General features: G+C 35.6%; 1 protein-coding gene across 2 annotated transcripts in view; it reads left to right on the top strand.

Annotated features, from left to right (window-relative positions):
- The window catches only part of CPS1 (carbamoyl-phosphate synthase 1), a 149,897-nt gene that overhangs the window by 60,973 nt on the left and 73,915 nt on the right, over positions 1 to 15,009 (top strand). For both annotated transcript variants that reach the window (XM_089329898.1, XM_002712455.6), the window contains 5 exons: positions 1,391 to 1,519; positions 4,575 to 4,719; positions 6,128 to 6,338; positions 7,995 to 8,193; positions 11,727 to 11,903. In XM_089329898.1, coding sequence (XP_089186024.1) covers positions 1,391 to 1,519; positions 4,575 to 4,719; positions 6,128 to 6,338; positions 7,995 to 8,193; positions 11,727 to 11,903 — 861 coding nt within the window. The remainder of the gene's footprint in view (positions 1 to 1,390; positions 1,520 to 4,574; positions 4,720 to 6,127; positions 6,339 to 7,994; positions 8,194 to 11,726; positions 11,904 to 15,009) is intronic.

Raw genomic sequence — 15,009 nt, 5'->3', positions numbered from 1 at the left:
GTTAAAATTATTATACTCGCATACATTTTATTCAAGAAATATGTTAGTACCTCAGAAACTTTGTATATACATTGTGGAAGTCAATGCTGAAAGGTTAGAGATAGGTGCTAATATTTTATGAATAGGGAAATATAATTCTAGAGTTGAAGTGAGAGATGAATTGTTTTATCAATGGCTGAAGTATCCATGAATCTCGAATCTCCTGGACTGAAGTAAAGAACCAGGCCAAATTGCAATACCATAGTCGTTTTTGCATTCTTCTCAGAATCAGTCATACATCTTGTGTTCTGCAACAAGATTCAATTTAAAATTTAAAAGAAAAAATTGAATAAGCATTTTAGAATGAAGTGCATCAGTAAGATTTATGAGAAAGAAAGCTATGGCTTAGGTTTTTTAAAAGGATGGATTGTTTTGCTTCCCAATTATTCATTTTCCATCATGTTCTATGCCTGTCCATAGGCTATCATCAGTCACCAGGAAAAAGTTAGCTTGCTGTGCATCTGTTGTTGCCTCTGACCTTATTTTTGATTTCAGGTATATACCTGGGGAGGTAGGGGTGCTAGAGGCAGTTTTAAATGCAACTTGCTCATTGTTGCTATAGGTAAATTCATGGAGGATAAGGCAAATACTACTGGGACAACTGAGGATGGGTTATGTGTGTTTTAGAAAAGAATGCTCTACCAACTACATTCCATGTTACAAAGATGCCAGTCAAGAATAATCCCAAGATAGCTCTGTAGAATGCTTTGGGAAGCTCCTGCCATACATTTATTCTTCCATTGCCAGATTTAATTATGTCCTTGCATTCCCAGGATGAGAAACAGACATATGGGAAAGGTGTAATTACATTCCCATTGGTAGTGTAATAATATTCCATGACAGAAAAATATAGCCACCATATGTTGTATTCTGTAAGTTAAAAAAAATTCCAAGCTTCTGGGATTATTCTTGATCTGAGCTTGAAAAATGAAAAATCTCTTTCTATACAATATTTTTAATGGCTTTTGATAGTAGCACCAAGTTAGCTTCATGAAAACCTTGTTTCATTAACAGATAGATTCCTAAAATATAAACTATATTTTAAAATTCAGTAACTTAATGTTTCCCATTCTCAAATGAATGATGATTATTTCTGCTTTGGCTATAATTTTATTTTTAGAGAACAATATAAAATTTACCAGAAAATAATAAAAGTAAGCAGCATACACACATATATAAACTCCCATTTTTATAAAAACACATTTTTCAGAAGGTGAAGGAAAAATAGAACATTTCCATAGCTACTTTCCCCAAATAAATTGATTTACTTGAATTGTCAGACTCTTCATGTTGTGTTTTTCTGCTAGTGTGGTCAGTTTTTAAAATCTGAGGTCCTTGTTCTTGTTGACAGATTGAGGATGCACTGAAGGCAGCAGACAAAATTGGCTACCCTGTGATGATCCGGTCTGCCTATGCCCTGGGTGGGTTGGGCTCAGGCATCTGTCCAAATAGGGAGACATTAATGGACCTCAGCACAAAGGTATGTAGTCTCACTGACTCTGAACCAGAAGGAACTGGCTTGATATTGCTATGTATTGGGAAACGATCTTTTCTGTATTTCTTAAATCACCTACGTTCTCTAAAAGTGTTGTGTAGTAGGTGGTACTTTAGATAGGAAAATGAAGTGCAACTGTCTATGCTGGGAAACCTGCATAAATAAGCTACATGTTTCTAAGTCAGTAAGTAATTGCTCTACCTAAAGGTCCACCTTTATTTCACTCTACTGACTTTGATGATATGAACTTAATCCAACAACATTTTCCTCTTGCACAGTTTACTCCAAAATACTTACAATGCCAAAATATGTTTAGTGCTTAAAAATGCAGATTATCATGCTTCATTTCCATTAGTTTTTGAAATAATGAGTTATGGATGATATTCCAATAAGTCAAACAAAGTACTTTGCATAGTTTGTCCTCAAAATGTAAGTGTTTAAAATATGACTGTATAAACCCCTTAGTATAATCGATGAGTGAACTCTGTCAATGTCCAGACACATGTAAAAAGTGAGATTTAAATGATTGTTATTTATTTTCTATAAAATCACTTTATAATATTGATGAATATTTCTTTTTTTGAGTATTAAAGGAAAAATCTTGAGGAAATACAGATACACTTCAAAAAGTTATTTAGAGATTAGTACAGAAAACATTGCCTCAGAACCTTTTGTGCTGACTGTATTTTCACAGAATAGAACAGTTCCTGGCAATACTGGTGCCCCAGAATTGCCTTGCATGAATAAATGCATACACAGCCAAGATGCCTGTGTAACTTACATGGCAGTCATGGAGATGAATCTGACAGAATCATAGTGAGAGCTGTTATGTTGAGTGCTTAGTAAATAGCTCAAGCATTGCTTTCCCATTACTTTCTTTTACGACTGCATCAATATAAGATTCTTGAATTGTTGACATAGGATTTTGAGAGCAGATAAATACAATTAAATAAACTTAAATAACTATAACGATTGAATTACATGTCAACAACTCAGATTTAATCTTTCTAAAGTTGCTAAAATGACAAAGGGAAGGAAAACATGTCTAATATAAATATTTTTATTCCATTATGGACTTTGGAATCGCATATTTAAAATAAAAACTTATTAATAAGGATATAAAATTCTGTTTCCTCTAGATGTTCCAAGTTATTTTGATATTAGCAGTCTCATTATTTCTGCTAATAGTGTCAAAGCATATTTATTCTCTACTAAAAACAGCTTCCATGTATGAAAATACATTGTGAATACTGAATTTTTCTTGTAAACATTTTACATTGAAGATGATTTTGGAATGAGATAATTTTTCATTGTTTAGATTCTTTTTATTTATTTATTTATTTATTTATTTTTTTTGGCAGGCAGAGTGGACAGTGAGAGAGAGAGACAGAGAGAAAGGTCTTCCTTTTGCCATTGGTTCACCCTCCAATGGCCGCCATGGCTGGCGCACCGCGCTGATCCGATGGCAGGAGCCAGGTACTTATCCTGGTCTCCCATGGGGTGCAGGGCCCAAGCACTTGGGCCATCCTCCACTGCACTCCCTGGCCACAGCAGAGAGCTGGCCTGGAAGAGCGGCAACCGGGACAGAATCCGGCACCCTGACCGGGACTAGAACCCGGTGTGCCGGCGCCGCAAGGCGGAGGATTAGCCTAGTGAACCGCAGCGCTGGCCTCATTGTTTAGATTCTACAAAAACAATTAATAGGCCTTTGCATGACTTTATTGTTGTTGAGAAACCTAGCTTTTCCCTTGGGAAGATTTAGTCCCATCGTGTCCTAGGCTACTTCCTTAAGCTCTTGAAGTTATAATTAGCACCAGAGGGAGGTGTGTTGACTCATCCAGGTCCCTACATTACATTTTGTATAAAATCTGTGATTTGAAAGTAATAGAGTGTAGGAAAAAGGGGAAGACAACCTCAATCTCTCTTTTTCCTAAATATCCATCTACTTCATTAGAAAACAACAACTTCTCTCAACTCATACCCTTTGTTTCCTGGATTTATTCTTTCAGGAGCAACCAATATGCAAATTAATCATTATTAAATTGTTAACAGAGTTTTCTAACCACTCTGAGAGCTTCACTGTGGACAGCTGTGGGGACAAATGTGTCTCATTTTCTGTACCATGTGCTGGAGCCTGTAGTGATGTCTGAGTTTAAAAAACTAGTGTTGAGACAATTATGGAAAAACTCACCCTGAATTATTGCATCATTAAAATGACTGCTAATAATTTGAAGCCATTCAAACTACTTCTGTTATCACTGTCTCAAATTAAAAGTATTATGAGGCAAAAGGACATATTTGTCTTGGATTATCACTCACTGTATATATCCCAAGGTTAGAGGTTGCCTCTTTTGTATTTTGGGTTCAGTATTCTATCCACTCTGGGTGTGCAGTAAATAAGAAATGATAATTGCACTAATTCATTTCTGTCTAATCAGGCATACATGATATACGACTCAGAGTATTTAAGCACTTAGTCAGTGATTAACTATAATAATAGTTGCATATGATTCTTCTAATTCCCAAGTTTCATATGCCATCTTGGCTAACTGTTTACAATCATCATCATCTCTTTTCTCCTCCTCATCAACATCAACTAACTTTTATTGTGTGTTCGTTGTATAAAGCACCCTCAGCTATTTTTGAGAAAGCCAGAGTCTTTAGACTTATTTTTCCAAATTTATTCTCACTTATCACATTTTCTGGTTTCACAGAAGCCTCGCTGCTGAAATAATTTCATTTCCCTCTGCCTGATTGCTCAATTATTTTCTCTTTTTCCTAAATTAGTTTGATTTAATGTCATATCAGCACTTTGAATGGCAAGCCTCAATGATGTAAATCAAGCATATTCACTGCGGGATGCTATTCCTGATCTCACTGATTTTCTGACACATTGTGCCTTCTGGAGTGCTGGGAGGATGGAGACTGGATTTAAAACTGCAGGGCTGACCACGATTTCGGCCATGCCATTTCCCCAAATATTCTTGTTTAAGCTCATGACTTTTCTTACTCTTTGATATCTTTCATTACCGATTTCCAGGCCTTTGCAATGACCAATCAGATTCTGGTGGAGAAGTCAGTGACAGGTTGGAAAGAAATAGAATATGAAGTAGTGCGAGATGCTGATGACAACTGTGTCACTGTCTGTAACATGGAAAACGTTGATGCCATGGGTGTTCATACAGGTAGGCAAAGATTCTTCAAGAACTACATTAATGCCCTAAAATCATGTCTTTGATGGCATTGCAGTCTTTATGAAGTTTGTTTCTATTTTTAGCTTAGTAGCCTAGTAACAACATCTTGCACATGTATAGTATTTTACAATATTAAAAATATTCCCACGGTTAATTTGATTTTCACAAAACCCTATGAAGTATGAAGTATGGCAGATATTAAGAACATAGTTTATTTGAGGAAAGAGTTAAATATAAGCAATGCTTTGAATGTAAAATCTACAAGATTTCATGCTGAGAGAGGTTGAGAGGCAAAAAACAGACTGAAGTATTAGTCACCAAGTGAATTAGAAAATATCCAGAAGTAATAGGAGTAGGTTTCTCAGAAAGCTAAGTTAGTTAGGTGATGATATTTATTTTAGAAATGCTAAGCTTGAGGTGTGGGCAGAACTTTCAAGAAGGCAGTTGAAAATGTGGAAGAGGAATTCAAGAAAAGAGGATACAATTAATGAAGTTGAGTAAGTCACTAGAAATCACTTATATAAAGAAAATAATCAAAGCTGGAGGCAGACAAACTGTTCAAGTACACAAGTATAATAAGAGGAGAGACTAAGGTAGAACACTGATTGATGAGAGACATAGATTTACAGGGCAGGAGGAAGAGGAAGAATTAGTGTTGAAGATGAAGAATGGAGGAATACAGCGGAAGAAAACTAGAGTAGTACAGTACCAAGTAAGCCAATATAAGAGCATATTCTATAAAAGGCATTTGTTTTTGGTGGTATAAGTGCTATGGCAAGGTTAAAAATGAGGTCTTAATTTGGCATTTAAATATCCAAGATTTTGAGACATCTAATTTCAATGCAGTGTTAGTTCTGTCATCTTTATTGAAAGGAATTTCATGGTAATTAGGGCTAAGCAGAGAGGACAAAGTTTCAAGAAGTTTTGTCATGCAAAGAATGGGAGAGAAGGTTTGTATGATTGGCCATGTTGAGAGCGGGAATTCTTGAGGTAGTAGTGATCTGAGACTCTTTGTAGTCAGAAGGGATAAAAACTATGGGTGATGAGATTGAAGATGAAAAGAGGCAAAGAATAAAGAGAGAATGTAAAAAATGACATGCAGAAAAAAAGATGGATGAACCAATGTGGGTAAGGTGAAAATAATATTCTATGGAAGGAAGAAATTAATACCACTCCAATAAGTAAATGATTGAATCCTTGATGGCAGCATGAGTTTGGGAAAGCTTAGAGGGGCTTCCATAAGTCATAAGTTAGAATAATAAGCATTTTACCTTAGGATAACTAATTTCCCTACAAGTCCTTAGTTTGTTCTGTGTCATGATTCATTCAAGAAGATTAAGTCACTGAAGTTAGTTATTTAAATATGCCAGCAAATAACAAGTGCTGTTTGAACGTACAGGTGATTCAGTTGTTGTGGCCCCTGCCCAGACACTTTCAAATGCGGAGTTTCAGATGTTGAGACAATCTTCAATCAATGTTGTTCGCCATTTGGGCATTGTGGGTGAATGCAACATACAATTTGCTCTTCATCCAACCTCAATGGAATATTGCATCATTGAAGTGAATGCCAGACTGTCCCGAAGCTCTGCTCTGGCCTCAAAGGCCACTGGGTAAGACCAGAATAATTGACCATGAGTTTGCAGATCTATCCCAGATAGAAATGGAAAAGTAACAGCTAATGAACGACTGTTCTGCCTTTAGAAGCTATAGCCTCCATTTATGTCCGCAAGCTCCAAGTCATTTTTGGGACCCTAAGGACACACTTATTAATGAGCTTGCTGCCAGGATGAGACAAATGGTATTACTAGCTGACTTTGCTTGCTGGCTAATCATAAACTACTCAAAATCTGGGGGGCCAAAGCAGGCTGTGAAAAATCTGTTTCTTAATTGCACTTTGCAGATGCTGTTAAAAAGTTTAAATTAATCGTCAGTTTTAGTCCTCAGTTGGCTTCTGCAAGTATATAGCTCCATAGCAAGCAGTTGATAAAAAATAAAGTTCACTCAACTCAAGTATTTAATGCACATTATTTTTGCTTTAACCGTGCTGTATGTAATAAAATATACAATATGTTCTGTAAATTAAAAGAACAAATTAAAACATCCTAACACCATATCCATTTAACAATTGTTAGCAAGCACAGAGACAATATATTGAAATCTTTTTGTTTTTATTACTGCACTTAGCATCTGGAGTTTAAATGAGCAAAATATTTGCTTATATAGATTTCTTACTAGCTATGGGGTGGTAGAAGGAATGTTGCCCTACATGGGAGTCGTAAGACCTGGTTCCTTATTTAATTCCTCACTGTCACTGTGACTTTGGATTCATTATATATTATCTCTATCAGTTTCTCTATTGGATGGAACATTGTACTAAAGAACTCATAATTAATTATATAATCCTATGAATTATTTTCTTAAATAAAGTTTCAAACATAGTCATGTTCTCAGAGTGTTAGTTTAAAAATTTATTTATTTATATTTATTTGAAAGGCAGAGAGAGAGAGTTTACATTTGTCAGTTTACTACCCCCTACCCCCACCTAAATGCTCACAACGAGATGCTGGGCCAGGCTGAAACTCAGGGCCTGGAGCTCAATTGGGTCTCTCCGATAGGTGGCAAGAGCCTAAGTGCTTGAGTTATTATCACTGCTTTGCAAGGTGTGCATTAGAAGGAAGCTAGAATCAGAAGTAAAGTCAGCACTCAGACCCAGGCACTCCAATGTGGGATGTAGCCATTCCAAGCATGTCTTAAATGCCGTGCTACACACCTGCCCATGGAGTGTTAGTTCAAAAATAATTTGGAGACAAAACAAGAACACAAACTCACAATGCCCACATTTTCTGTCCATTACAGTACTCGCTAACACCAGCTAACTCCAGTGTATTCCTAGGTACAGACATATCTAAATGTTTTCAATAGAATATTTTGCAGATTTTCATCTCAGGGGGTGTTAAATACAAGTTGAAGTTAAACCTTATTTATCAAGGAAACTTGATTTTGTGTCAAAGAGGTGAAGATTGGGAGTTGTAGCAATGCATGTAAAAGCATACAGAGTGAATTCTATGCCTCATGCTTTATCATGACACACATTATTTTATAAATGGCTATAAATCTGCTTAGAGATAAGAGAATCTGATGTATTATATTCTGAAGTGGAATGATACCAGAATTTCTAAGAAGGACCAATTTATGTTTTGGAGTGTTTTCAATATTGCTGCTCAAACAAAAATAACCAAAAAATGAATTTGTCTCCCTCCCTATAGTTATCCATTGGCATTCATTGCTGCAAAGATTGCCTTAGGAATTCCACTCCCGGAAATCAAGAATGTTGTATCAGGGAAGACATCTGCCTGCTTTGAACCAAGTCTGGATTACATGGTTACAAAGATTCCTCGCTGGGACCTTGACCGTTTTCATGGAACATCCAGCCGAATTGGTAGCTCTATGAAAAGCGTAGGAGAGGTGAGTTCTTAGTTTATTCCTCTGTTTTGTCCCTCTTCTCAATTATTTTGTCAAATCCTTAGCACCACTGGAAGTCTTAAGGTTGGTTGGAAATGGAGTTCTTGATTGGAGAGTATAACAGAGTTGCACTGTGTTTCATAACCAAATCAAGAAAGTAAAATAATATAAAACACAACATGTTATACCAAAAATGCCACTGAACTGAGGTTAAGAATTACACTTTGTGGGTGAGTGTTTGGCTCAGTGGTCAGGATGCCAATTAAAGTGCCCACATCCCTTACAAAAGTGCCTGGGTTTGAGTCCCAGCTCAATTCTTAATTCCAGTTTCTTGCTAATGCTCACCCTGGGAGAGAGCAGGTGATGGCTGGAGTGCGTCAGTCTATCACCCACAGGGGAACTTTGAATTGAATTCTTGTTTCTGTCTTTGGCTTGGAACGGTTGCAGGCATTTGGAGAGTGCACCAGCAGATGGTAACTGTATCTCTGTCTCTTTGCCTCTCAAATAAATGAATAAATAGAATTCAACTTTAGTTTATTCATGCAAAGTGTGGCTGTAACTTCTTTGGGCTTCACTTTCCAAATCTGTAAGAGAAAGGGCTAGATTAGATGATCTCTCATGGTCCTACTAGCTATATATTTCTAAATTGAGAAGAGCACAGTGGAACATTAAGCTCCATTTTTTTATGCTGAGAAGTTCTAAGCCATTAGCACCTATAGACTATTTTTCATAAAGTTTTATGTTATATTATTTGAAATTAAAGTTAGCTTTTGATTATTCCATCTTCAAGGACACAATGCTCCTCTGTATAGAAGAAAATAGAAGAATTCAGGTCATTGCTTCTGAGATTCAAATCCCTACTTCTCCTAATCAAGACTTTTATCTCTTTTTGTATTCAGAAGTTTGGCATAGTGGAGGGAGCAAGAGCTTTGGAATTAGATGCACTTGGGGGTTGTTGTTGGCATTTCCACTTATTAGAAAAGAATCTCATGCAAGACACTACATCTGAGGATCTGTGGAAGCAGAGATGATAATATCCAATACTTACAGGGTTCTTACAAGGATTAGGATTAGTACATGTAAACAGTTTAGTAATGTCTTTTAAAGTAAGTCCATAGTATACTCCCACTCAGTATAATCTAGTATTACTATTGTTATAAAATTAATATGCAAAAGTATATAGAGGCAGAGTTGAGTAAAAGAAACATCCATGAATCAATCAATCGATCTCATCAATCTACCTGCCTAGTTCTCATCTATATTTGTGTCTATCTTACTATATCTCTATATCATCTCTGTTTCTGTTGTGGCCTTGATGAGAGTACTAAATCTACATCTAAATATCTAAGCTGGTTATACTGCAGAGAAAAAATATTATTTAGGATGCATTAGCTCATACTGGCCTTCATTTGTCCATGATGCAACTGACAGCCTAAACTCAGATTAGTGATTTCAGAAGTACATATCACACTGATAATAGGGAATACAGCTTGAATTTACCCACTGATTCAGAAAGAAAGAAAAATGGAATTTTATTGGTACATCATATTCACATATGAAAGAATTATTACTAGTTAGGCTTCTTAATTTCCAAGATATTAGTGTACAACTTTAAAGTAATGACAGATAAGGAACAATATGACCTTTTAATGAAAATATCTTACTAGCTGTTATAAAATACCAAGGTATCTTCCTCCTCCATCATAGTTTTAAACCTTGTTTTTCCTATCTTGCTTTTCAGGGCATAATAGAATTAAGCGCAAATGCCTTAAAAAGCTGCATTGGTGGTGTTTCTGCCAAGTAAACAACTATAATATTGTTTGTACATTCCAGGGTTTATTCTTTCTCATAATGTCATAGTACCATGTGCAGGTCAAAGAATTTGAGAATTTGAGACAGTTTTGAGATGTTTTCATCTGAGGCTCATTATCTGAGAAATTTTTGTTGTCAGTGAATATTTAGCACGTTATATTTAGTTCAACTCAAGCAAGTAAACATTTCTTGAGTTTTTACTAGACAGAGGGAGAATAAAACAGTGAACAAGCTGGAGATAATTGTAATACATTATCTGCAATTAGTGAGTTCAACATGTATAAACAATATCCTATATGATATGAATTAATGTGTGGTATAAGTTTAAATACAGTGTTAACATATAGGTATTGGGAGAATACAGCAGAGTACTGCCACATAAAACCAGGATGGTTATTCTGTTGAAACATGGTGAAACCTTCACACATCAAAAATGTATTTTAATAATATAAAACATTGAAAAGCACAGATTCCAAGCACACACTTAGTTATGCAGCCCTTTATTGCTACATAGGTATGCTTTCTTTGGCTTTATTAATGGACCTCATATACTATCATGTGATAGGAAGCTTCAGAGTAATAAAATGTATAAGGTGTTAATTATAGAACTGGTTAGTTTATGGCAAAATTATAAATATGGAATACTTCAATTTTCATTAACTATCCCCAAGATATTTTATTTATTTTATTTCATCATAAAATATCTGATTTCTGTCAGTCTTCTCCATGCCTTGGCTAAATAATCAATAAACATAATGTCTAACACTTCAAGGTAGCACTGTGACTTGTAAATTGCATATCTGAATTGGACTAACATTTGGTTTATTCCTGCTCTTGTGAATCTTTCCTTATTTCTAATTAAATTTGGAAGAATGTGAAAAGGTTATCTGTTTGGCTTTAGTGATCTTTGAATATGTATCTTGTCACACAATTGACGTGAAGATTCCTAAACTGACATTAATGGGAATTTGAGTCTATTTGGGGAAATCACAGATTACTGAAGGCAGCATTATAACTGTTATTGTTTTAAATTGAAGGCAAAAAATGCATGGCAATCTATTATTCTGTGGAAATGTTCAAAGACAATGTTTATCCAATGAAAATAACTGGGTAGAATGCAGGGTCAATTTAAGTTTCTGTCTGACTTGTAAGTTGTTCAAAATAAATCACCACATGGGCTTTTCCAATTTATTAGTGTAGAATCGGCTGCAAAGATTGAAGGGAAGAAGACACATTGAATTTGTTGTGGGGAATTTAGTCTCTGCCTACATTCAAAATTCTAATATATCAGTATTTGTTGTGATTCTCAAGGTCCTATTAACAATGCTTAGCAATAAAGAAAGCCAATCTGTCTTGGATCTTCACTGAAGGTCCTTTAAAATAAGTTCTTTTTGGTGACTATATATATATACATATATAAAGTTTTTTCCTTATTTTCCTTCTTTTTTAAAGAATATTTGCATGAGAAAGACATTAAGGCTGAATCTATATGCTCCATTCAAATATTCGTTTTTTTTAGTATGACTGTGGTCCAGAGTAGATAGAGCCAATTTCCTCTTAAGTTTCAGCAAATACAGCTGAAACAAGTATAACTGGTAAATGCCTAACCTAATGTTAATGTCTCATTCTGCTAAAACCACAAAGAAAGGGAGAGAGGAACACCAGCAACCTAAATACCCAACATCTAAAACTTGAGTTTTATTCTGGTTTCTATTGTATTTCAGGTCATGGCTATTGGTCGCACATTTGAGGAGAGCTTCCAGAAGGCTTTACGAATGTGCCATCCTTCTGTAGATGGTTTCACGTCCCGTCTCCCAATGAACAAAGAATGGCCATCAAACCTGGATCTCCGGACAGAGCTGGCTGAGCCAACCAGCACCCGCATCTATGCCATTGCCAAGGTAACCTGACAAGGGACCCAGAGCCACAGACCCCCCCCCCCCACTCCCCAAATATAGGTACAGGTAGCCTGGATTTTATAGTAAAACTGAATTACAAAGTGTTATTGAATTCAGGAATTTGGGGGAAAATTTTAATCCTCTTCAACAAAGACTTCTATAGAAGATTCGAGACATCCATGTATATCATTAGGTATTTATAATTAATGAAAATTATTCTTTTTTATTTAGCTTTGAGCCTGGACTTAAGAGCACTTTGCAATTCTAAAAGATTATCGTTTAGATAAAATGCCTCTTCCTTGTAGTATGTGTAGTATTAATTCTCCTGAGTAGATTAGACAATATTGACTTGTCCTTTCCTATAACCTTCATTACTTGTTCTTTAAAAATGTGTAAAGTTGTATTTTAGAGAAGAGGATTCATAAAATGCTACTACTGCATATGTGCCACCTCTGATCCTAGAATTATCTTCATTTATTTGCTTCCCTTTCTGTGTTTAAACAACAACAGATTCTGCTGAAAGTCCATGAACAAAAAGCATCACACTTCTCACTCCCACCCACTGGTCACTTTTCATGCAAATTAAATGCCATATTAATCTCCTTTCATATTTACTGTGCTTAGGGTTTTGAAGTTTGAGCTCATTTGATTTTATAAAAGGTGACTTGGGCTGCTGGATTCTGTCCGGTCAGAAATCCCTGGCTGGCTTTTTGATATTTAAGGAAGCTCAGGCATTAATCCTTCAACAGTATCAATTCACATTTTGGTCCTGCAAAGCCCTGCTGACCATTTTATGTGTACATGTTGGATGCATGGATGAAATATGAGTTTTACCATTAAATGCTGTTGATGGTTTAGAATTCATCATAACTGTGTGCATATACTGAACATTCTGAAGAGAGGGGAAGGGGATGAAAGAATATTTCCTTCATTGCACCTAATCAATACTCTTCATTTTTATGTTTTCTAAGCACAGAATATGTTAATCCCATTGAAATTCTGAGAGGTACTTTTATCTTTTGATACGCATTTTTCAATGTTCAGTTTCAAGGCAATTAGAATGTTCCCATGAGGGTTATTGCAGGTACTAGCATTGAGAGGCTGTTCTCCTAAGCCGTCTCATCTTTGTTTATTGCTCTTATGTTGGTCTTCTGTTTGAAAGCAATTCTTGGCATTCATATTTGTGTGTGTGTACATGTGTGGAGGCATTATATGTGTGTGTGTGTATTATTTTCAGGCAAAGTGCAACAAATGGATCTTTTCCTTAAGTCTAGCAATCATGTTCTTGCTATTTTGAGGCAGATGAAAAAGGGAAGCATTTCCAAGTTCCCAGCTAGGCTTTTAAACTCAAGCAAGTCTCTCATTCCTTTCTAACAGCCTTTTAAAGGATGAGAATTCAGGGAAAATGTGTGGAGCTTCTTTCTTGCACAGAATGCCCTGTGTACAAGCAAGAAGTCTAGCGTCTGAGATATAAATTATTGTTGGCCAGAGTCCATGAGAAGAAACTGATTTCTGTTTGTTAGAGGTCATCATTACTGCTCATTTCCACAGCAACGGGAACTTGATGATTTTGACAAACAGTGTAAGGACCCTGTAGGGCTGAAGCGAAAGAGAGTGAAGGGAGTGTGTAAATCTTCACCAGCTCTCATGATTCTTAGAAAGGGCAACTTGCTCTGAGGTCTGATTCCCGCAGCAGTCTTATTTCAGGATGACTGGATCATCACCTCTTTTGATGCATGGCTTTATTTTTGATTTAAGGACAATAAAGAACATCAAACTGGTGTGGGGTTGTTATGGACTTCATGACAGCAGTGTAACACAGCAAAGCTGCAGCGCTTGAGATGCAGTTTCAAGACTGGCAGGATTCTTGCCTTCTGTTAGAATTTTCTGGGTGTGCCTGTTCTTGGTCTTTCTTACAGTGAACGGACTACAAGATTCCAGACTGATCTTCACTATGTGTGACTGTGTGAAAATCTCATTTAATCAGTCAAAAATATCAACATAAGATTGTATCCACCTCACTGTGTTGATAACTGATTGCTAATTGTGCCTTTAATTTCACAGAAAGTAAGACAGAATACTAAGTCCCTGAAAATCAGACTGTGCTGACAGGAAGAATTAGACAAAAGAAACATAAATGGATTTAGGAAATGAACATGGCTTTGCGTATTCCCATTAGATATTGAATCATGCTATATCTCAACTCTTATATCGTGGTCTGGTCTCTCTGATCCAACAAATAAGTAAAAGCATTAAGAACACTGAGCTCCCTGGGTTGAAAGTAACAGTAGAGTTATGAATTATCTATATTTCTTAATGGGACTTAAAATATAAAGTATTATTCTAAAATATGTTATCCTGTAATATTCTCTGATTATTTTTTACTGGATATATATATATATATATATACACACACATATAGTCTTCTTACATATGGGCCAAAATTCTGCCTCAATGATATAAATAGTGCCAACACTGGAAAATAGGAGCTGTAGCCAGGAGACACATAGCAGTTTTTGAAATGCTTATCTTTGAAAGGTATTTATTAATATTTTAATCATCTTTTATTGCCTGCATTACCATAAAACATACAGACATATAACACATTCATATATACAGATATGTATAAAACAATAATTGACATTTTTTTTATTTGTAAGTTTAGGTTTTGAGAGTTTATCTCTTTCAGTTTATTTTCTATTCAGCTTAATGATCCACAGTTAAATTTTTATTTTTGAGAAACTTCTAAAGTAAGCTTTGAGTTCAGAAGAGCTACGTGTCAGAAAATAAGGTACTACAACATTGTTTTGGAATATATCAGAATTTTATAAAATACCTGTCTTGGCACAAAATCTATAGTGATTTTCTGTTTGAAGTCTTCTGTGAGAAACCATTCTAGAGAAGTAGTGTCAAGTCAAATTTAACCCAAAAATTCTCACTGTCTATTATATGTTTGTGTGAAATGTAAAATGAGGTGATAAGAATATGCTATTTGTTAAAGGATAGCTGTCAAAAATACAAACTAAGTGGTCATTATATTGATTCTAGGTTTCCTCACCAATTTATCTTAACTGTAGTTTCAAGAGATTCTCTTTAGTTCCAAAGAGAT

Source organism: Oryctolagus cuniculus, chromosome 3, assembly GCF_051225735.1.
Source record: "Oryctolagus cuniculus isolate XC-2025 breed Fujian yellow rabbit chromosome 3, ASM5122573v1, whole genome shotgun sequence".
NCBI classification, from domain to species: domain Eukaryota; kingdom Metazoa; phylum Chordata; class Mammalia; order Lagomorpha; family Leporidae; genus Oryctolagus; species Oryctolagus cuniculus.
The sequence above is the reverse complement of the archived record's forward strand: the minus strand, read 5'-3'. Positions and strand labels throughout refer to the sequence as shown.